Source organism: Pteronotus mesoamericanus, unplaced genomic scaffold, assembly GCF_021234165.1.
Source record: "Pteronotus mesoamericanus isolate MK-2021 breed Mesoamerican mustached bat unplaced genomic scaffold, CSHL_Meso_final scaffold_232, whole genome shotgun sequence".
NCBI classification, from domain to species: domain Eukaryota; kingdom Metazoa; phylum Chordata; class Mammalia; order Chiroptera; family Mormoopidae; genus Pteronotus; species Pteronotus mesoamericanus.
The window spans coordinates 25,347,717-25,371,193 of NW_026555311.1; the positions used below are offsets into that span (position 1 = coordinate 25,347,717).

Below are 23,477 nucleotides of genomic sequence, written 5' to 3' on the forward strand. Positions count from 1 at the left end.
TTTTACATCCCAATTTTTCCATGTGAACTTTAGAATCATTTTAACAGACAATCTGTGCCTCTAATGTAAAAAAAACAGTCAAAATTTATGGGTGAATCTAGAAAGAAATTAATTTTTGGGTTTTTCTATCAAAGAACAAGGACTGATTTTCTTTAATACTTCTTTTATGCTTCTTTGTGGAGTTTTAAAGTTTTCCTAGTACAGATCATGTACATTTTTGGTCGAATTTATGTGCAGAACTTTAATTTGTTTTGTAGCTATTATGAATGAATTTTTCTTTAATTGTATTTTATAATTGGTCAAGGAAAAGACTGTGCTATGGACTGAAATGTGTCCCCCCAAAATCTATAGGCCAAAGACCTAAGCCCCAATGTGACTATATTTGGATATAGTACCTTCATGTAGTTAATTAAGGCTAAATGGTGCTCTAATCCAAAGGGACTGGTTTCTTATAAGAAGAGGAAGAGACAACAAGAGTGCACAAACACAAGGGAATGGCCATGTGAGGTCACAGTGAGAAGGCGGCCATCTACAAGCCAAGGAGAGAGGTCTCACAAGAAACTAACCCTGCTGGAACCCTGATCTTGTATTTCTAGCCTCCAGAAACGTGAGAAATAAATTTCTGTTTTTTAAGCCACTCAATTTATCGTATTTTGTTATATAGCCCAGGTGAAAGAGGACAGACTTCAAACTCAAATGCATGGGGAAACCAGTCAAATAATAAAATCCTTAGAAATGCCAGGGTTCAGGAGCAGTGGTGGTGAGCAAGGCTGAAAAATAGGAAATGGTGGGGTCGCTGGAGAAACAGTCATAGCGTATAATTAATTAAAATTTGTAAAATTAATTTTGTCCTGTGAATTCTGAGAGCTCACAGTATAAACGGAAATCTTTGTTGTATTGTTGTTTATACAATAAACTTAAAATCATTAAGATCCAATTTAATAAGTAAAGGTAAATCTGTGCAATAGAATACTGAGAAGGCATTACAAATTAAGAGGCAGATTTTTTTTTTTTTTTAGAAAAAGGATTTTTTAAAATCCTCACCTGAGGATATGTTTTTATTGATGAGAGAGACAGAGAGACAAACATCAATGTAAGAGAGAAGCATTGTTTGGTTGTCTCCCTTATGCACCCCAAACGAGAATCAAACCTTCAACCTTGGCATGTGCTCCGACAGGGAATCGAACCCATGACCCTTTACTGCATGGGATGATGCTCCAATCAATTGAGTCACCAGGCCAGTGTTACAAGGCAGATTTTTAGGTACTCATGTGGAAAGAGGATAATAATTGTAAAGTAAGAACCACATTTAGAACTGTGCATTACAATTTATATTTAAAAAATTGCATATGTGTATATATATAGATATAGATACCCATATCTATATCTATATATATCTATGTATTCATATGCATAATGGATGGGTAAAACCCCTAATTTTAATAATAGCTACCTCACATGAAGATGAGGAGTGGGTAAAAAAAAAAATGCACTTTTAGATGATTCTGTTTAAAATCTTTTTACGATGATAAAATATTTTCATTTAAAATAAAAAAGCAACTTGAATAAAATTTTCTGATATAAACTTGTTACTATAGCACATTATAAATGAGAATCTATGTTATGTTGACAAGTTTTTTTTAAAAAAGGAAAGACATTGGATATGACATTTTTGAAATGGAGATTAAAGATTGTTATTTGTTCTCTTAGTTAAAAGAGGCTTCAGTGCATACATTTTAACGGACACTTTTAATATTAGGAAAATATAATTAAAGTTAGAGTAATTTAAGATGTTCAGAAACCCTATTTTCTGAAACGGGTTTGTTCTATAATAATTAATATTTTTTTTTTGAGAGTTGAATTTTATTTTATTTTTTTAACATATATTTTTTTCTGTAAACATTTTTTAAAAATTTTATTCATTTTTTTAAATTTATTTTTTCAAATACATTTGTCTCTGCCTACCCCCCACCACTTTCCCTTGCCCCCTCCCTCCTTCCCTCCCTCAGCTCTTCCCCTTTGGTTTTGTCCATGAGTCCTTGCTATATGTTCCTTGGCTTGCCCCTTCCCTTCCTTTTCCCCCGCCCCCCCTCTCTCCTTCCCTCTTGTCTCTGTTGGTTTCTTTTCCTTTCAGTGTTGCTGGTCTTATTTTCCTTGCATCTTTGTATTGTTGTTTAATATTCTTATATTATGAAATAACATCTTAAATAAAATCACTATAGTATGATACATTTTGAGATATCCAATATTTATGTGATCATTTTTTTCAGATTAAATACACACTCAACAGATACACATTTCTGTATACTTATACACATTAATTATTTATAAGTGTTTAATAAATTTAATTGTGTGTATGAGATTGTGTATGGGTACATGCATGCTAACTATTATAAGAATCCAAACCAACTTAGTTTTGACAATTTTGAAGATGTTCAGTAGGAAGAGTAAGAGTAAGAGGAAAATTATCCTAGATTACTGAGCACGATCCAATTCATATAAATAGAATGATGCCTAGTTTGAGTAGCTTTACATATAATTTATCTACTATATTGCACTTTTTCTTAGCTCTTAAAGTCTGGTCTTAAAGTCTTATGTAAGAATTTGAAAAGTCCATCATTATGCTTTTGAATACTGCTTCTTCCTTCTCTCCCCCTCGCACCCTTCCCTCCCTTTTCCTCCCTGCCTCTGATTTGAGGAAGCTTGAGTAATGACTGTTTCACTGGGATAGGAGTATTCTTAAATGTAACAAATGAAATTAACCTTCATTTTTACCCTAAATATAATGTTTCAGCAAAACAGGCAATAATGTCAGATGACGTCAACTTCATTTTTTTAAAAATTCAAACTAATTTTTAATAATATATATCGAGCACCAATTCTTGTACAGCTTATTCTTACAAGTTTGGACCCAACCATTCCAATGTATTATGAACAAGTCAGCTGTCCAAGTTTTTTAAACAAGTCTCAACTGAAACCTCAAAGTAATCATAGCAAAAGCCATGTTATAATTGGAAAATTAGATGTTCCCATGGTAATTAAGGCCAAGGATCCATGAGAGGCAGAAGGGAGCTTTCAAAGGCCAAAGCCAAGTTTTCTACCTAGGTTAGTATTAACTGGAATGGGATCCTGGAATTCTCAACTTTTATTTGATATAAAAATAATGACATACCGAAAAAAATCACATGGATTTTTTTTTTTGACACCTTTTTTCTCGAATGGAAAATTTCACCAAAAGAAGTTTTAAGATTTAAAGGCAAGTTTTTCCTACAAAATAAGTAAATGACATTATTTCTAATTCTTACTGAAGTTTGCTAAGCAGCCATCAGGATATTATCGTCATTTCATGTCTAAAAGGGAAATTGGGAGATAGGGAGAGGTAAGGCCTTGGCCAAGAAAGCAAGTTTTAAAGTAGGAAGATAATAATATGCTGCCCAGATATAGCATCTTATGGTGTTTATCTATCTAGGTATTATCCTTACCTCTGTAAAATCTTCAGGTAAAGGTGATCCATCACAATCTGTATCTTCTGCTCTCTCTTCAGGTAACTTCCCATTGGTTTTCAGTGAACCTGGGAGAGAAATAAAGAAGCCAAGAGGAGTTAAAATGCTCTCTACAGGGCTTCTTGTACTCCTTAGTGTACCAACGTATTCCTTCTGGCTCATCTACCTGGAACACAGGCACCTCCTGCCGCATTATTTTGGTTTAAAAGATTCTGGGCTTCCTCATCCACAACATCCAGCAGAGACTGGATAACTTCAGCTTCTTGAGGGTCATCATAAATATCATCTTCTTGTACATCAGATTCTTGAAAAACAGTAATTTACATGGGATTTTACTTTTAAAATATTGGTGTAAGAAAAAGACAATGTTTCGAATAGACTGTACCAGGTCTTTTAAATTTTAAGCATCCACTTTGAAAAGCAGCCAGGACTTGGTAAGTAGTTCACACTAATGGGGCCTAATCATTTTCAGTTCCAGAACTACTCTGGCTGCTCTGACAAAAGGCCACACAAGGCAAATAACAAAGAATAAACCAAAATCAGTGTCTGTGATACACCTTTTTATGAGACACTAATAATTCAATGCTTATTTTCCTAAATTAATCCCAAATTATTAATTCATTAAAGAAACTCAAATTATGTTGCAAAGATTAAGGATATGATAAAGCAGCCGAAACATCTCCAAGAAAAAAATGTCTGAATTACTGTGTAGCCTATAAATTGCTCCTTTAAAAAAATACAAGAAACACTATCAAACAAAACAATTATCTTTTTAATTATTAAAAAAAATTTTAATCTTAGAGATGAGAATGAATCCTGGACATTTGTACAGTGATGCAGTTAACAATAATTACTTTTACATTGTCCTTTTGTTTATTTGAACAACAATCTTTCCTTTTAAAACCAACTATAGGGCCCTGGATGGTGTGGCTCAGTGGACTGAGCACCGGCCTGCAAATCAAAAGGTCACGATTCAATTTCTGGTCAGGGCATGAGCCTGGGTTGCGGGCTGGGTCCCTGGTTGGGGGCTTGCAAGAAGCCATGATGGTTTTCTTCCTCCCTTCCCATCTCTCTAAAAATAAATAAATAAAATCTAAAAAAAATTAAAATAAAATCAAATCAACTATAGGGATATGTAAGGCAAATAAGAGAGGACACCTAATATTTCTTTATTACCTGAATAATTAGGGCATTTAGAGAAACTGGATGACTGATTTGGAAAACTACCTTTGGAAAGAATCAAATTTGTTGATCCCTTCATCTGATTAGTAGAGCATTTTTCTTCAGGGTACAAAACTTCAATTATTTCCTCCCCATTAACCTAGAGTATAAAACCAAAGCAAGTCATTAGTTTACTATGTGATTAACTTCCAATGTTAGCGAGGGGCTGTACACTGCCCCTCAGTATCCTTCTCCCCACCTTTCTTAGTACAAAATGCATTTTATATCTCCCAACCTCACAACTGTTTTTAGAAAATACCAGTGCAATAGAATGTGCAAAGGGGATGGAACTTTCTATCGTCAAATATGTCTAAATACCCTAGATTAAACATTACATCAATATTTTTGTCCTAAGATTCTCACAATGTTTACCAATATAAATTCTGAGTTGCCAAAAGAGAGCTCTATTATACAGTATTTCCTAAACTCACTGGACTGCAGAAAACTCTTTTCTGAGGCCTATTTTATAGGACTTGTCTTTCATAGAACTTTTTAGAAAAGTTTAATAGTACTACTAAACTTAGAAAGTGAAGGAAAGGGGGGAAAAATCAACCTTTTAAGTATTTGTCAAGGTAGTATCATGGTCATAAATTCCAGTTTAGAGACCTAATCAGTTGTTAGGTATAAAGATTTTCAAATCTAGTCTAAATCTCATCTCAGTTTAATGGGCTCATAACTATAAAGTACAATAACTATTCATAATAAAAAATAATAAAATACAACTTTCTAACTCAAGGGTAAATTATGAAGTACTTCATGATGTATATAGCCTACTGGAAAAAGAATGACTCAGCAAGAACGCAAACTTAGATAATTAGAATAAATTAAAATAACTTTATGCAAATAAAGGTGTTTGCTCTGAAGATTTTATTCTTTTTATTAAGATAAAAAGTAGAGGTAATAGATGCAACCAAATTATTTCTCCATAAATCATGGTCCCATGGTGTCAAAAAGTTTCACCAGATTGTGAAACCCCAATCTTTATGAGAAATTCATAGTACAGACATTAGTATTCAAGGAAAGAATATTGTTTGAGCAACTTCTTTGAAGATTTTAACTCCAACAAAAAGCGTTTGTAGCTCTGAATAACAAAAGTCATAGTTTCTAGCATTTTATGTTAATTTAAATAGAAACTCTACCTTCTCCCTTTCAACAACATGCTGATATTTAAAAAGAAAATAAGCACCATAAAGCATGACTAACACTCAAAATATATAAAAATTCAGTCACTTCAGCTATGTTATATTGAAGGCCTTGTGAATAAACAGAGAACAGTGAGTATTGCTGCATCTCAGTCCACAGACAAATACCAAGAAGTTTTTATTTTTGTGTTCTAATCATTTCTGCCGTAACAACTCTTCTGCCGCACTATACGCGCAGGCATTGCTAAGCCATTTCACAAGTTTGAGATAACACAGTAAGATGAAAGGCATAGAATTTGGGCTTCTGGCCACTAAACTAAATTCATTTTCTCCTCCTCCACTCATTCCAGTTCATGTCCAGAAACTTTGTTGAAATGAAGATTTTCGGATTACTAGGAGAGTAATGCCTCAGCTGTGGATTTTACTTGGGAAGACATGCAAGTAATGTGGTTCAGAAAAGGCTGGATGGCCTGTGTGTGGGACTAAACAATCACAACAAATGAAGACCCAGCAGTGATTATTTTGGAATGTACATTACATGTCAAAAGAAAATTACTCAACAAAGTGTTAGCCAAACAAATGGGCATACATGGAGCCTTAAGGAGAGAGCCCAAAGCGAAATTTAGCTATGTGATAAAATAGTTTTATTAATGATTGCGGAGGGAAGCGGTACGGGTGGAGGTGAAGAGGATACGGGGGGATAAATGGTGATGGGAAAAAACCATTCTGTTCATCACCACGAGGTTTCTCGGTGCTGATCTTAAATGATTTAGGCCCTCTCCTTTTATTACTGGTAAAGCATTTTCTATGTCTTTCAAGAAGCAAGTAAGCCTATTTCTTCTGCCACTACTGTTTTTTTTACTAGTTCCAGAGATTCATCATTTGATAGTCACTGCTGATCAACACTAACCCACTGGACCAATTTCATTCTTAATTACATTCTTCTCTTCTCGGTATCTAAGACAACCAAAAGAATTGTGCACATGAATAAAAAAATCCCAGCACTAAAGCTATCTACTTAAGTAACGAGCTTATTTAGAGGCCAAGTGTGTGCAAAACGAAGTAGGGTTACTGGTGTGGGCCTTGACAATGTGAGCTTTACTTAGCAAGGCCTATCAGTTCACTGAAATATATTCCTATTATCAATATATGTTTCCAAACAAGGCAAATAGTTAAACGTGAAATCAGTTTGGTTCAAGACACCAACGAGCTGGTTATTTAGATAAGGAAGTAGGACATAAAAAAGGCAGCCTTTTACTTACCTTGGAGAATGAATTATTAGGAGTGAGGGACGGTTTGCCGCAAGGTTCCAATGTGTGGTGACCTCAAAGGGACGACATAGAAAGCAAGCGATAAGCCCATCGGAGGCACAACAGGGACATCAAAATGATGAAAGAAAACCACATATCTGTACATGCTCTTATTTTTATTAGCACATTAAAAAAGGTCATGTCACAAAGTGATTTAAAATCAACTAGATGGAATCAAGTATTAGAAAAGGATCTTTCCCAAGAAAAAAGCCAGTTTCTTAAAAGAAAACAGTTTGCATAAAAGCTCAGTTCAGGCTGAATGGCTCTGGTGTGAGGTATGGAATATGAATTATCTCAACCAAATGAGACATCACAGGCGATAAACTACATTCACTTTACTATTTAAGAGAAGATAGCAAGCATTTTGGACTATCGATTTAACACAGTAAAATAAATTTTGGATATAACTGGATAGGACTTTTAATATGTGTCTAAATCAAATGTTAATTTGAACTCTTAGCTGTCAGTACAAAAATTCAATGCATATATTAAAATAAGATTACGTTTTTCTTACAGTTAAAGTTGTATTTAAAAGTAATTTGAGTCATTAAATTGTATTTTAAAGAGATTTTGAAAGATATGGAAAGATATAGAAAGTTTGGAAAAGTTAAAAAGAAAGAAAGAAAAGAAAAAAAGAAAAAATACAAATAAATGTATTCAAGGACTTCTACTTGAAAATGACCTAACAATAATACCACCTAGAAAGATGAAGATTGAGATAAATCTTTTGGGATAAATTTCTATAATTTTCTGTATGATGTCACAAAGAGCCCAAGAATGCCTTTTATTTTTACTTCCAGGAGATACAGTATACTATTAAACTTCTAGGAAAAATAATGAAAAAACAGACTAATAATAAACCACTGGTTCAAACTAATCATATTAGAATAGTATAAAACACAATGGTTTATTATTTGTAATTGTTTCCTCCTGTTCCCTGAACTGCCCTCTTCCCTTCTTTGTCTCCAGACAGCCACTGATCTGCTGTTACTACAATTAGCATTGTCTATAATTTTGAAAAAATAGGATAACACAGTTTGAATTCTTTTTTGTCTGGCTTCTTCCACTCATAATTTGAGGTTACTTTAATTATGTTGCTATGTGTATCAACAGACCATTTTTATTGTTGAATAGTATTCTGTTGTTTGGACATATTACAATTGGTTTATTCATTCAACAGTTTTTAGACAGTTGAGTGGTTTCTGATTTGGGCTATAACAAAGAAAGCTGATAAAAACATTCCTGTACTGGTTTTTGTGTATGGATAAATGCTTTCCTTTCTCTTAAGTGAACAAATAGGAGTGAAATGGCTAGATCATATGGTAGGTGTATGTTTAAATTTTGAAGAAACTATCAAAATGTTTTCCACTATTTTATATTCCCCTCTCTGTGAGTTATTATTGATATTATGTGATTTTTCAGAATTCATAAAGAGATTAGATACTATATCCAAAAATGTAAAAGTTCAGTTATGTATGAAGTACTAAGTTTACATTTCAAATAAACTAATTTCAACCACTTTTCCCTGTGCTTAACATTCTTATTACATTAATACTAGCATTAAAAGTTAGAATTACTGCCGTAGTTGGTGTGGCTCAGTGGACTGTACACCGGCCTGAGAGCCAAAGGGTCATGGGTTCGATTCCCAGTATAGGGCCTATGCCTGGGTTGCAGGCCAGGTCCCCAGCTGGGGGCGCGCAAAGTGCAACCACACATTGATTTTCTCTCCCTCTCTTTCCCTCCCTAAAAATAAATAAATAAAATCTTTAAAAAAAAAGTTACAATTACTGTCCTGACCAGTGTGGCTAAGTAGGTTGGGTGTCACCCAGCAACAGGCAAGCTCTCTGGTTTGATTCCCATTCAGGGCACATGCCTGTGTTCTGGGCTCTGTCCCTGTTTGGGGGTGTGAGAGATGCAACTGATCTACGTTTCTCTCTTTCTCCCTTCCTATCCCTCTCTCTAAAAATAAGTAAATAAAACCTTTAAAAAAAAGTTACAATTACTGAGCCCAATTATGTAAATGAGAGTATGGAGTCAGATATCCTAGGTTTAAATTTTGGCTCTACTATTTACTAACTCTATGAACTTGGTCAAGTAATCAAACTTTTCTGTGCCTCAGTTTCCCCTTCTATAAAAGGAGGATAATAATAACTGCAGCGTAACTGTATGCCACGCAACTACTAATACTACAATCTACATTACTATGCTAAAATATAAGAGAGATACTTTGTTTACTCGTGGCCATATTCACGATGCCCAGAGTAGTGCCCAACAGATAAAAAATTAAATAACTGACTGAATAAATTTTTATGTGACCATCGATGTGATGTTTCATATATATTATTGCATTTACGCCTCATTATAATTTTATAAGGCAGACAGAGATCTTGCAAAAACACTTTGGAAAGGCAATAAAAACACTTCTAATGACAGTCTCAATACCTGCTTTTGAGAAAAATTTATTTACCTCTCCATAACTACTTGTGTTATAAAATGACTGTATCCTTACCATTGGCTTTGCTTGATTCTGGAGTTGAAACAGCAGACTTCTTGGAACTTGGGGCCACTGGCTGACCATCTCTGTGTTGTAAACAAAACGAAAGGTCATAGTTCAAAGGTAACTTAGAAATCCCAGATCACTAAGTTCTATGACCTTAAAGCTCTTGATGTTTTACTTTTAAGTTATTTAAAGTGAAAATCTAGAATACACACACACACACTCTCACACACTCTCTCTCTCTCACTCAAAGGATCATAAGAATAGTACCACCCAATGTGAAAAACAGTAAAAAAGACCGCACCTTGGAAACAGAGGACTAGCATGCAATCTTATTGTTGCTAATACTTGATAAAAAAGGGAGGCTGCCTAACACACACAGTGATGGGAGGCAATTTACCATAGGCCGTAAGCATCCCCGCACATTCTTCCTGGCTACCCCAGAAACACAAAGCCATGACCACTTTTTATCCGGGCCAGTTCTCAAGGCTATGATTGTAGTGAGCAAGTCTGAGGGATGGCACAACCTCTTTTCCCAAACAAAAAGCATGCTTTCTGCCAGGATGCCATACTATGGTCAGAGATGCCAAATGGAGTTTCCAACCTTTTGGCATCTCTGGGCCACACTGGAAGAAGAATAGCTGTCTTGGGCCGCAGATTAAATACACAACTCTAATGAAAACTGATGAGCAAAAACAGGTTTTAAGTAAATTTATGATTTTTGTGTTGGGCCACATTCATAGCCATCCTGGAATGCAGGCTGGACACCCTTGCAAGAGTCAGGCTTCTGGGATCTTCTTAACATATTCCTCTCCTGTCCTACAACCCCCTGCATGGGCAAGAACCCACTGGGCCCACATATGTCATCTCCATGGGACTTAGAGGACATATAGAAGACACCAATACCATCTGTATAAATATTTTGTCTCTGATCCAGGAGTTTCATATTCTACCTGCATGCAGGAAACAATAAGTGGCTAACTTACTAGTTTGCAAGCAAGCTAAAATCAAAGATCCTTTACAGTTCTTGACATACAGATAATCACCATAAATACACACCCCTGCACTATTGCTGCTCTGTGGATGTTAAAGCAGCAGATATACAGAAGAGTGGAGAGAGAGCTGGGAGAAAAACAGAGAGGGAAGCAATTGTGACTACCACTGCTGTATCTTAGTGACCGCAGAAAAGAAAAAGTAGAAAGAAAAAGAAAGTAATTTCAGAGCTAGGGTAAAGGGTACTCTACTGATCTTGAGGCAAAAATATTCAGCTAGATCTGTGATTAATGGAGCTGTTAATTTCACAAACAGATTTTCCAGGTTGTTTGAATCCTTTCCTTCACCACTAATTAATATTCAGCTACATCTATGAAAATAACTTTATGACAAAACTATTTTTTAGAAATATTAGAAAATCCAGTCAAGAATTACATTCAAGGAAAAATGCACACAAACCGACTTAAAGGTTTAGAAGGAGCAAATAAGTTTACTATCAAATGATTTAATTAATAGTTCCTATATTTTGAAAGACACACTGTAAAACTCACCATGTGTTACAGTTATACACGTGCAGTTTCCCCTTGTAGAGTATAGGCCTGTAATCTAGAAAGCCTGTATTTATATACATGGTGGTAGGCAGAATAACGCCGCCCCCTGGCAGGTGTACAATGTGACCCTTGGAACCTGTGAATATTGAACCTTACCAGGCAAAAGGGATTTTGCAGATGTGAGTAAATTAAAGATCTAGAGATGAGGAGATTATTTTGGATTATCTGCGTGGGCTCAGTGCAATCACAGAGTGCCCTGTAAATCAAAGAGTGAGGCAGCAAGCCAGATAGCGAGATGTGAGGACAGAGCAGAGGGTGCTGGGATTGCTGGCTTTGCATATGGAGGTGGGTCCGGGTCCACCCGGACGGGCTATCTCTAGAAGGTAGTAAAGGCAAGGAAGTGGATTATCTCTTCAGGCCTACAGAAGGAATGCAGCTCTGTCTTGATTTTCTGCCCATTTCATATTTCTGACTTCCAGAACTATTAGGACAATAAAATTCTGTTGTTTTAAGCCACTCTATTTGTAGTAATTTGAAACTAATATACACATTTTTTCAATTTATTTCATTTTTAAGTGAAAGAAAAGTTGCTATTAGCATTTCTTACAATGTGAAGTTGTTATGAGGTATATTACCACATTCACTAATGTGGTAATTCTATGCCTCATTGGTTGCAGACATGAGGTTCAGGTAGGACTAACTGTCCCAACACTGAGAATGGGCCAAGACTGGCCTGGGCCAATCAATAAATTCTTATCCTTTTGCTTCAGTTCAGAGACTGGCCTTAATTTAGACAACCTAAATGAAGACAATCAGCACACAGTCCTTGCTTTATACCACAGTGACCAGTGCGACTTTTGGTTGAAGATTGCTCTGGAGGGTGTAGGACGGAGATGTGAGGCAGGAAACTGACAGACATGTGACTATGATGACGGAAACACATACACAGAGCAGAGAGTAACGGAAAACAGCAAGGAAGTGGAGCCAAAGGCCTAATCAAATTTTACCTGATGACTCCATAATCTTTTTAACCACATAAGGCAGAAAATTCCCTTTCTTGTTTAAAACCAAGTTGTGTGGTATTTTTCGTTACTTGCAACTGAAACCATCCTAAATGACAAATGTAACCACCCGGTTAATAACTGCAAATATGTATCCAAATGCTAATCCATTTAAAGTGCTCTGAGAATCTCTTGTCTATCAGAAGGTTTGTTAAACTTCATTAAATCCTGCCAGTTTAGTCTGTGAATTACTAATTCAGTAATAATCTTTTTTAAGAGAACATAAGTAAAACAACAGCCCAAAATGTGAGAGCATGTACAAGCAAAACCCACAAATAATTGCAGGGTGGTACCTTGTTGCTTTTAACACCACTGAAGGAAGTGACATGTCTAATACTCTCTTAGCTTCTTCCAAGGTCATGCTTTGAGTGCTGACTCCATTCACATAGTGGATGACATCTAATAGCTGGAGATTTCCCTCAATTGCTGCAACTGACCTTGGATTGATATCACTAATATATATCACTTGGTGAAGGCTGTTGTGAGCTCCGGATAAGGAAAAACCTTCAGGGAATAAAAAAATATTTGTTTTCTTAGCCTTAAGAGTACTTATTTTTAATCCAGCCAAGAAAAATCACACTGTACAAGCTTAAATTTGCATTACCCAACTCCTCTTTGTGACATGTTATTGTAATGTCAGGTAGCAAATGAGGCAGCACTGGCATCTTGGGTAATTCTAGAACTCGTCCAAGAACTAATCTGACTGTTTTGGGTGCAGTTCGGAGCAGATTCACGGTATCTGTGTGAGTCATGTTTGTAACATCTGTGTCATTAACCTAAAAAATGAAAAACGGGAGAAGCAGAATTAAAATTTTTGGAACAGAGAAGTTTCCAAGATAATACAGTAATCCCCCTAACTTTTTAAAACACGTTATGTATTAGCCAGTAAAAGACTCACAATAAAGAACAGTTTCTAATTTATTGGTAATTCCTTGTACTGTGGAAATCATAAACACAATGATCAAGTAAGTGAAATAATAATGTAAATACTTAACAAATGCATCATACTTTTGCTAGTATAGGAAATGTATCCTCATAGTAATTTAAGAAACTTTTTGTCCCTGAAACCCAAGATAGCTTGTTTAATGCTTTAACTGAGATTAGAAGGACTTCCAGATTAAAAAGATAACTTTAAGCATTTCTAAAATGTTTAATTGTATAAAGGCCTTTATTTTTAAGAGGTGGAGAAGGAAAACATAAACCAAACAGAGAAACAGAGTGTTACGTTAACTCAACCTTCTTGTTCTTCCTTCTCTCACCCTGGCTTGCTCTCTGGCCACATTTACACAAATTCATTCCATTTAATGTCTCACCTTTATGAGCCGGTCCCCAGGTTTTAGCCTTCCATCACTTTTGGCTGGATCCTGAATGACATCATGAACATAACAGCCAATACTCTGATTGCCTTTGGTTACTGTAAAACCCAGGCTTCCTTTTTCTGATTTAATTAGGGTAATGATGAGTTCTACTTCCTAAGGGAAGAAAACAGTGATTCCTTTAGGATGTCTATTTTGCCTTACAAACAAAATGATGACTATTACTTCCACTGAATAAAAGAGGAGGAAAACCAACCTTAAAAGGTTACTTATCTCATCCAAATGAAGAAGCCAGGTCTATTCAACTCTAGGTAGAATGCCTTCCAATGTAAAAGTTGGGTTTAAATACAACATTATGTGTGTTTTAAACACAACATTCTGTGAGTTTTTGGAAAGAACTCACTCATGCTTCAATTATTGTATTTTCAGGATAAACAAGGATACATTAGTGGTTATACCCTGATCATCAAAGAACACTTTTTGAAGAGAAGGTTCAGAAAATTCTTCATATATTTCTAGACAACCAAGATACATGCCAAGAACCACAAAAGAAAGGTTTTTGTTTTGTTTTTTTTTTAAAAGAAGACTTTGGGTAATTAAATAGTACAACTTCATGTATTTGGTTGTATAAAACAATTTTTTAATAAGAGATTTTAGCTGAGATATAAAGCCTGCTTTATAGGTGTGATGACAGATTTCTAAGGGGACCATTCAAAGACTATTTTCACTCTATTGCTGAGAATAAAAGAGAAGATATAGATGACCACACACACACACACACACACACACACACACAGGCAAAAAAAGTATTTGCAAAAATTTACTCCCAAATGTTCATGGTTTTTGGGTGGTGAGGCAATAGTTTTAATCTTCTTTTTCTTTTCTAACTTTCCTACAATAAATATTTATTACATGATAATAAAAACAGTACTAAGAAGATTGCCTTTCAATCAGTGTAAAACACATTTTCTTGAAAATTTGATTTCCAAACTGAATTTGGAGGATTAGAAGTTCTAGGGCTATCAGTATAATGTAAAGAAGTATATTTAAGCACACAAAAACAAGTGTGAAGGGGGAAAAATTACATCCAATCCTGATTAAAAATTAAATAGGTAATTCATCAGAATTTAGCAAATAGCAGATATTTAATTAAGTTCTCTATTTGTACTATGCCATTTAATCCTTACCACATTGCACGAGGTTTCTGGCCCTATTTTATAGCCAAAAGTACTAAGACTCAGAAGAATTATGAATTTTTCCACTGGTAACTATCAAATGGCAGCAAGTCAGTATAGAAACAGGATTTGCTCCTAGGTCTTTTTTGCCTTTGTCTCTTTCCTGGACGTGGATATGAAGGTGCTCTAAAGGACAGTCTTTTCCTTAAAGGGGAATTTTATGTGTACTATGGAATTTTCTTAATACAGAGGAAACAACTCACCAGCTCTAAGTCTTCCAGGTGGTTTTCCAAATCATTTTTCAAGGATGTCAAGCTTTCTTGTCTAGTTGGTTCAGAAGTGTGATGTATATAATATTTATCTGTTAAATTAGTGGAAACAGATTCTGTTTCTGCTGGCCCAGGAGTCACATCCGGTGGTAAAGGGGAAGGAGGATTACTACAGAGACAAGGAAGCAAGAATTTTTTCAAATACGTTTCAATGTTAATACGTAAGTTTGTGCCTCAGACAGAAAATGTTTAACAAGTATTCATGTTTGCTTTTGACTGAAATCCTAGCTGCTTTTTATTGAAATCTAGACTGGGAATTTATTTCACACTTGTTATATGGTAACATTACCAATTTTTATTCTCTTTCTAGGTTCTATTTTGAAGCTCTTTAAGATGCACAAATCAGTAAGACAGATTAAATAAATATATTTTTGATCCCTAACTGTTTATTCAAGGCCAAAGCTAATGTTTTCAGAAGCCCAATGTTTGTTTCAATATGGGAGAATAGAAAAAAATTTCTTATTCCTGTGGTTATTTTGGATGCTATAATAGAAAAAAAATACTTGAATAAATATGATTAGACCCAGATATATAAAAGACATAGCCAAACAATAAAATATATAAATAACTATTAGAGGTATAGATGTAGTCTTTCTCTTTTTATTCCTCTATGCTTTCAATTATTTCTTCTTTCCCCATTTCCTGTAGTCTTCTATATCCTACCGTTTGCAAACTCTCTATCCTTTCCTCCATACCACTTCCCTTTATATTTCTGTTCCCTACTCTCCCACCCTATCACTGTCTAAACAGGTTTCTTCTCTTTCTGTTAAGTAAAATGAATGATGGTGAAATACAACTTCCCCAATTTTTAGTAAATATGCTGAAGAGAACAGTAAGGTTCAGGTTGAATGGCTGAAGAGCTTACTGGTTTGCTGACTAAAACTGTCAGTTACAACAGTTAGATCATCAATAGAGTCATGATCTACTTAATCACTGAGAAGTTCACATACAGACACACTTCATTCTTAGAGAAATGTGGGTTGCTGCTCCTGTTACTGACAACAACCAGCTGCTTTGAGTGCTGTGCATGAGAATACTGACAATACCTGTGCTCGAGCCCTGGTTTACTGGGTGTTGTCTGAGGATAGTAAAACATGGTGCAATTGGTATCTTCTCGACTTTTGGTCACTTCGTGTTGATTTTGTGCCTGTGATACCACGCTGCCTGCAGTCTGCTGCAAAGCTGAATTCCAGCTCGTACTTGGCATCTTTGCGGGAGCTTTCACTAAGTCTTCTTCTCCACTCCCGCTGCTGTCACTGTAACTGTCTCTCCTGGAGGAGGACGTGCATTGTTTCTTGGTTTTGTCAGACATTTCATTTTCATCCGAGCTGGTGCCTTGGCCCACACACGCAGGCTGAGAAGGGTCTTTACTGTTGTTTGGAAGTCCCTGCGCTGGAGAATGCAGTGGAGTCTGTAATAGACACATTTAAAGAGATCAGAATGAGACAACTTAGGTTAACTTTAGGTTTTTATGAGTATTTTCTGAGGCTCTTAAATGTGCTTTGAAAGCAACTGCATAAAACTGTATAATAATCATACAGATGGCTATACTGTTAATTTATTTCAGAATCCTCCTAGTGTAAAGTTTTTCTAGCTTTACACCATTAATAGAAATCTAGAACTTCTTTGTATGTAGATTTTCACTTTAGTTTCTCAGTATTTCCTTGTAATTTTCTATATAATGGAAATAGAATTTTCTACAATCAGCACATAGGATGTTTTTAAAGACCCTGTTAAATAGTTTCAGATTGCTTTCCAGAAAGATCGTACCAATTTAAATGCTCATCAAGAGAGTTCCACCAGTTCCCAGGTGGTGTCTCAAATCAATGTAGTCTCTTAAAATGCTACTTATAATGAATCTTAGAGAAATGTTACTTTGATATTTATGTCCTTCTAACACCTTCCTCACACCCCCTGATATAAGGGCTAATGTTTCTCTGGCCAGACACTCCTGCCTTTCATACCCAGGAGTTGTGTTCACTGGTAATGGAACACTATTTTAAGTAGACAGGACAAAAGCTATCTTTCTTCATTTGCATGATTGTTCATCTAGGTATGGATTCTGACCCAGCGGTATGCAATTTATACATAATCATCAAAATAGATTTTGGATCCCTTAGCTATTCTTTGACATAAGAAAGGGAAATGAACAACTATGTTGCTTACTCTGTGATTTCAGTTATTAAAAATAAAGGTAAAAAACCTTAAATAATTCTCATTTTTCTCTAGCTCAGAAAGAGCATCATATTTCCCACTTTGGTTCAGTGAAGACATAAAAGATTTTTCTAACCATTATTTTATGTCTGTTTCTACTTATGCTTAGAAAACACATTTTTAAAATTCTAGAATCCTGGAATTCTATGACTGGAAGGGAGAGAAGAGAAGGTGAACTAAATTATATTACAAATATAGAATGTGCTCAGAGGTTAAGCGATACACACAAGATAATACTCTTAGCTGAAGTAACTGGGATAAATCCCAGGAAATCATGCAATGATGAAATCACTATAGTTGAATTAATCACTCAATTGATATTCTATAAAAACATAAATGACTTTTCACAAGTCTCACCAAAAGAGCAGGGTCGATTTCTGGTAGCACACCAGGTGGAGGTCTACAGAGAAGCAAGGATACTTCTGGAGATGTTCCTCTGAGAGTAGATATAACTTCCTGGGGGTACAATGAATGACAAATGAAGCTACAGTTAAACCACCATAATCAAATCATTCTGAAAAGCCGATCAATCTCACTATTTATATGATACACTTCACATGCTGGGGGCTCACCTGCTGAGACAGTCCTTTCAAAGAGGCTCCATTCACTTTCAAGATAACATCTCCCACATCAATTTTTCCACTTTCAGCTGCTGGCTGTCCAGGAAAGAGCTTTTTAACCCTTACTATGCTGGTATTCATTTGTTCAGGTATAACATTATCTTCTCGAGAAAAACTGAACCCTAGGCCTGAGCTATTTTTAAACAATTTTACCTCAAACGTATTCTCTGCAAAAAAAAAACCAACAAAAAAAACATATATATATATATATAATTTAGATATTCTTAACATGCTATCCATACATATGAACATACAAACATTATATCCTTTTTAGACACATTTTTAAAAGCCCATTTTCCCACCGTATTTACAGTTTTACATATACTTACTGAACTATTATTTTATAATCAAATCCTATTTCATACTCTTTTATCAATGAGAAACTAAACCTAATAAACTAAGCTCCATGGCTAACTGCTGGAAAAGAAAGTAAGATTTTGAAATCAGATTCTAAAATGAAATTAAGCTTTAATCACATGTTTTTAGACTGTAGAATGAGCCCTGGCTGGTGTGGATCAGTGGACTGCGCGCTGGCCTGTGAACCAAAGGGTCGCTGGTTTGAATACCAGTCAGGGCACTTGCCTGTGTTGCAGGCCAGGTCCCCAGTAGCGCGTGCACGAGAGGCAACCACACACTGATTTTTCTCTCCCTTTCTTTCCCCCCTCCCTTCCTCTCTGCCTAAAAATAAAATGAAATTTTAAAAAATGCTGAAAAAAGAATGACCACCATCTCATATCATATAATTAGATTTGAAAAATAAAAGATTACAATGACACAAAAAGAAGGAAAAAATATAGGAGAGAAAAAGAATAAGAGGAATTCAAGTACACCATGGGAGACAAATAGTAAGAGCAAAACAAACGTTAGAGGTGGGCATGGGAAAGGTGGCATTCTAATGTTTTCTAATTTTCTTGTACAGTGTAATATAATCCAGTAAATTGCAATGATATTATGATAAAATTCTCATCAACAACAAAAAAAATTAAAACCATAACCAGAGAATAATTTTTAAAAAGATATTTAAAAGAATGATAGAAGAAAAAAAGAATATAGGGCAGTGAGATTAACTGGGTATACTAATTTTACTTTCATAAACAGGAAGAATATAAGCTGGCTTATCTTTGGGACTAATTCAGAGTTGCTGATATTTGTGTAATCAAATAAGAACTTGAAATAAAAGACAATCACTATATATTACCATCATTATTTATAAAGTAAATGATATTTATGTCCTTGAAAAGGAAGATAAATGGAATCTGAGAATACAGAAGACTTCTGTACTATGAATATATTTGGCCTCAGGAAAAACTCACTATTAAACTATTCTTAATTTTCTTATTTTACTATCAATTAGTGGTATGTCCAAGGGCTGTCAAAGTTTATAAGAAAGACCAGTATCTGGTATCTATTAGGTTAATTTCAGCTCAGGGTTAGCTTGACAAGTCCATGAAGTTAAATGGAAGGAACTACAGAAAATGTAAGAGTCAAGGTTTCAATGTGTTAGAAGCCATTTTCAGCAATCATTTATACATTTTTGTATTTTTTCCCTTCCAAATATGATTTTGAATTTTACAACTATTTCAGGCACTATTATACGATGATAACATGTTTCATGCATGACTTCATTATCCAAAGTCTTGCAGACTCTAAAAGCTGCAAAAATATCTTTTAAAAAATTCAGTGTAATGCTGCATTAGATTATTTACATTTGACAAGAATAATTAGAGGCATGAATTTTGATCCACTATGCAAATCTCAAATTTTGAATAAGCCAGGAATAAGTGAAAGCTGAGATGGCAGTGTCCCAAGGCCACTTTTGTTACCTTCAGTAACAAAGCTGTAGTCTTTGACAGGAGTCATTTTCTTCATCATTCTTTCTGGGACTTGACCTTGGCCATCTGATTCCAGAAGGGTGCACTGTGAGGTTACAGGGACGTGTTCTTTGGATGCTGGAGACTGTCCCTTTTCTAACAACAGATGGACCAACTGAACAAATGAAAAAGCACTTCATTAACTAAAAAGAATTATAAAAAAGTAGATAAATTTTCAGGACTTTGTACATAATTGATGGTATAAAGTCATTTCAAGTAAATACCTAGTCTACCAAAATATAGGTAGAAAAAAAAAAAAAGAGGGACAAACGCAAGGGATTAAAAATTTCAAAATCAAGTTTGTATTATTTTCAGTATAAAAAGATAAATGATTAAAAAGAAAATATTCTATTATAAAAAACATATTATAAAAAATTTAGGTATTAGAATAAAATCAACACTGTACTATAATATATAGACCATTATAAATAATGTGGTAAACTCCGTGACTCATAATGTAATTGAGCAAAAATGAATTTAGCCTTTGGGATAAAGAATGACTAGAATTAAAATCACTAGATATTTGTAGACGCTGATGGAAAAAAAATGCAATCTCCACCATTCCTCCTGTCAGTTCTCTGGTAATAGTAGGGCTAAAAATGATATAGAAAGCCAGTTTCCCTAGTACAAAACAATAACAACAATAAAAACAAAATTTTGTCATAGTACTTTTTCTTTGGAAGGAAAAAAATGACTAGGATGTGTGTGTAAATCAGGCTTGGTTTCTTGACTAACAAATGTGGAGATCTCACATGTTGTTATGTTCTTCTAAGGTATACGAAAAAATTTAGCATAATGATCTATTACCTGTCCTGTATTTCTCAGTGTTTCCACAGCTTGCTTATGGGTAGCTCCCTCCAGGCTAACTCCATTGACAGCTAGGACACGATCACCTATAAATTCGGAAGCCATTGTGAAAGAAGCAAATCATAAAATACAATCATGTTCTTTCTTACCCTATGGTCTTATTTTGTATTAATTTGTTGAGGAGAGACTCAGACAAATTCTGGGTAACACTGTGGCATAGTTTCTTTAATGTGTATTTAATTTATTTCCCAATTCTATGGCCAGTTTTAGGTACATTTTAGTTTATATTTTTGTAAAATTTTTATTTTAATTATTTATTTTTCAAATATATTTTATTGACTACGCTATTATAGTTGTCCCAACTTTCCTCCTAGCTCCCCTCCTCCTCTGGAATATCCATTCTCTCCACCAGTCCCTTCCCTTAGTTCATGTCCATGGGTCATGCATCTAATTCTTTGGCTACTTCATTACTTATACTGTTCTTAACATCCCCCTGTCTATTCTGTACCTATCCGTTTATACTTAATCCCTGCACTTTTCCCCACATTCCCCCCTCCCCCAACTGATAACCCACCAAATGATCTCTGTATCTATGACTCTGTTTTTGTTCTGCTTGTTTGCTTAGTTTTTTTTTAGGTTCAGGTGTTGTGAGTTTACTGTCATTTTACTATTCATAGTTCTGATCTTCTTTTTCTTAAATAAGTCCCTTTAACATTTCATATGAGTGGCCTGGTAATGATGAACTCCTTTAGCCTCACTTTGTCTGGGAAGCACTTTTTCTGCCCTTCAATTCTAAATGATAGCTTTGCTGGATGGAGTGACCTAGATTGTAGGTCCTTGCTTTTCATCACTTCGAAGACTTCTTGCCAGCCCCTTCTTGTCTGCAAGGTTTCTTTTGAGAAATCAGCTGATAGTCTTATAGGAACTCCCTTGTAGGTAATTGTCTTTTCTCTTGTGCTTTTAAGATTCTCTCCTTATCTTTAATTTTGGGTCATGTAATTACGACGTGCCTTGGTGTGTGCTTCCGTGGATCCAACTTCGTTGGAACTCTCTGAGCTTCCTGGGTCTCCTGGAAGTCTGTTTCCTTGGCCAGATTGGGGAAGTTTTCCTTCATTGATTTTTCAAGTAAGTTTTCAATTTCTTGCTCTTCCTCTTCTCTTTCTGGCACTCCTATGATTCGGATGGTGGAACATTTAAAGTTGTCCCAGAGGTTCCTAAGCCACTCCTCATTTTTTTTTGAATTCTTGTTTCTTCATTCTGTTCTGGTTGAATGTTTATCTCTTCCTTTTCCAAATCGCTGATTCGAGTCCCGGTTTTCTTCCCTTTACTTTTGGTTCCTTGCATATTTTTCTTTATTTCACCTTGCAGAGTCTTCACTTTTCCTCCATTTTATGACCATACTCAACCATTTCTCTGAACATCCTGATTCCCAGTGTTTTGAAGTCTGTATCTGATAGGTTGGCTATCTCTTCATCACTTAGTTCTGTATTTGGAGCTTTGATCTCTTCTTTCATTTGGGCCATATTTCTTTGTCTCAGCACGCCTGTTACATTGGGAGGGGTGGAGCCTTAGGTACTCACCAGGGCGGGCCAACCCCAGTCTCTGCACTGTGATGGTGTAGGTACGGGAGGGGTCCGAGAGGGAACAATGCTGCTTGCCAGGCTTGCGGCCGGCTTTCATTCACTTCCCCTGCTTCCCACAAGCAAATTGGGCCCTTCTAGTGCTGATTCCCACGTGGGTGGGGCTGTGTACATTCTAGGACTCTGTGAGTCTCTCTAACAACCTCTCCTGTGAGGCTGGGAGTTTTTCCTGCTGCTGCATCCCCCACTGGTTTTTACAGCTAAAGGTTTTGAGGTTTTCTTTTCCTGCACTGGAACCCTGGATTGCATGGTCTGTCTTGCTCCCCAGCTGGTTCTCTCAGTTTATCTGCACACAAATGTGGGACTGCCTGGCTGCCAGCTGCCACCTCTCCTGCCTTGGTCCTCCAGTAGCCGCCTTGATGCACATCCTCTCTGCCCTGGCTCCCCGTCTCTGCCCCGACTGGTGTGGATGAATGCTTCTTCGTTAACTCCTTGGTTGTCAGACTTCCTTCCACACAGTTCAATTTTCCAGCAGTTCTGATTATTTTTTGTTTTTAAATTTGTTGTTGTCTTTCTTTTGGTTGTGCGAGGATGCACGCATGTCTACCTACACCTCCATCTTGGCCAGAAGTCATAATTCGTGTTTTGAACTTTACATCTGATAGACTGCTTATCTCTATTTCGTTTAGTTCTTTTTCTGGAGATCTGTGCTGTTCTTTCATTTGGGTCATATTTGTTTGTCTCCTCACTTTGGCAACCTCATCATATTTGTTTCTATGTATTAGGTAGAGCTGCTTTGACTTCCTGTCTTAGTAGTGTTGCCTATCATAGAAAAGCACACCAGACAGTTGGATGGGGTGGAGCCTTAGGTAATTGCCAGGGCAGGGCAACCCATGTTGTTACTTTGTGTCCCTGTGAGTTGGTGGGGGGGCTCTGAGAGGGGACAATGCCACTGTCTGTCCTCTGGAGTTTTGTCCAGGAGGAAGCTGTCTCCCAGCATTCGCCCTGATGCCAGTCACTTCAATTTCTCCCCGTATGTCACTGGTGCCCTTCCAGCTATTGTCCTGGTGCTGCAGCCCAGAGACAGTGAGTCTGCATAAGTCCTAAGTCTGTTGTAGGTCCTTTAAGAAGAGACTTCTGAGAATCCTGCAGTTTCTTCCACCACTGTAGCCCCCACTGGTTTTTACAGTCAGAAGTTATGGAGACTTATCTTCCTAGTGCCAGAACACTGGACTGGGTGGTCTGGTGTGGGGCTGGAATCCCTCGTTCCCAAGGTGTCCCTCCCAA

General features: G+C 36.0%; 1 protein-coding gene across 1 annotated transcript in view; it reads right to left on the bottom strand.

The window, feature by feature from the left end:
- Positions 1 to 23,477, bottom strand: part of PTPN13 (protein tyrosine phosphatase non-receptor type 13) — a 198,351-nt gene that overhangs the window by 21,345 nt on the left and 153,529 nt on the right. The window contains exons 27-40 of the mRNA XM_054591769.1: positions 20,611 to 20,696; positions 19,756 to 19,918; positions 17,885 to 18,099; positions 17,670 to 17,768; positions 16,145 to 16,509; positions 15,033 to 15,207; positions 13,592 to 13,750; positions 12,883 to 13,054; positions 12,572 to 12,782; positions 9,686 to 9,756; positions 7,129 to 7,190; positions 4,731 to 4,824; positions 3,670 to 3,807; positions 3,483 to 3,571 (exon numbers count right to left, since the gene is read on the bottom strand). Of these exons, the coding sequence (XP_054447744.1) occupies positions 3,483 to 3,571; positions 3,670 to 3,807; positions 4,731 to 4,824; positions 7,129 to 7,190; positions 9,686 to 9,756; positions 12,572 to 12,782; positions 12,883 to 13,054; positions 13,592 to 13,750; positions 15,033 to 15,207; positions 16,145 to 16,509; positions 17,670 to 17,768; positions 17,885 to 18,099; positions 19,756 to 19,918; positions 20,611 to 20,696 (2,099 nt within the window). The remainder of the gene's footprint in view (positions 1 to 3,482; positions 3,572 to 3,669; positions 3,808 to 4,730; positions 4,825 to 7,128; positions 7,191 to 9,685; positions 9,757 to 12,571; positions 12,783 to 12,882; positions 13,055 to 13,591; positions 13,751 to 15,032; positions 15,208 to 16,144; positions 16,510 to 17,669; positions 17,769 to 17,884; positions 18,100 to 19,755; positions 19,919 to 20,610; positions 20,697 to 23,477) is intronic.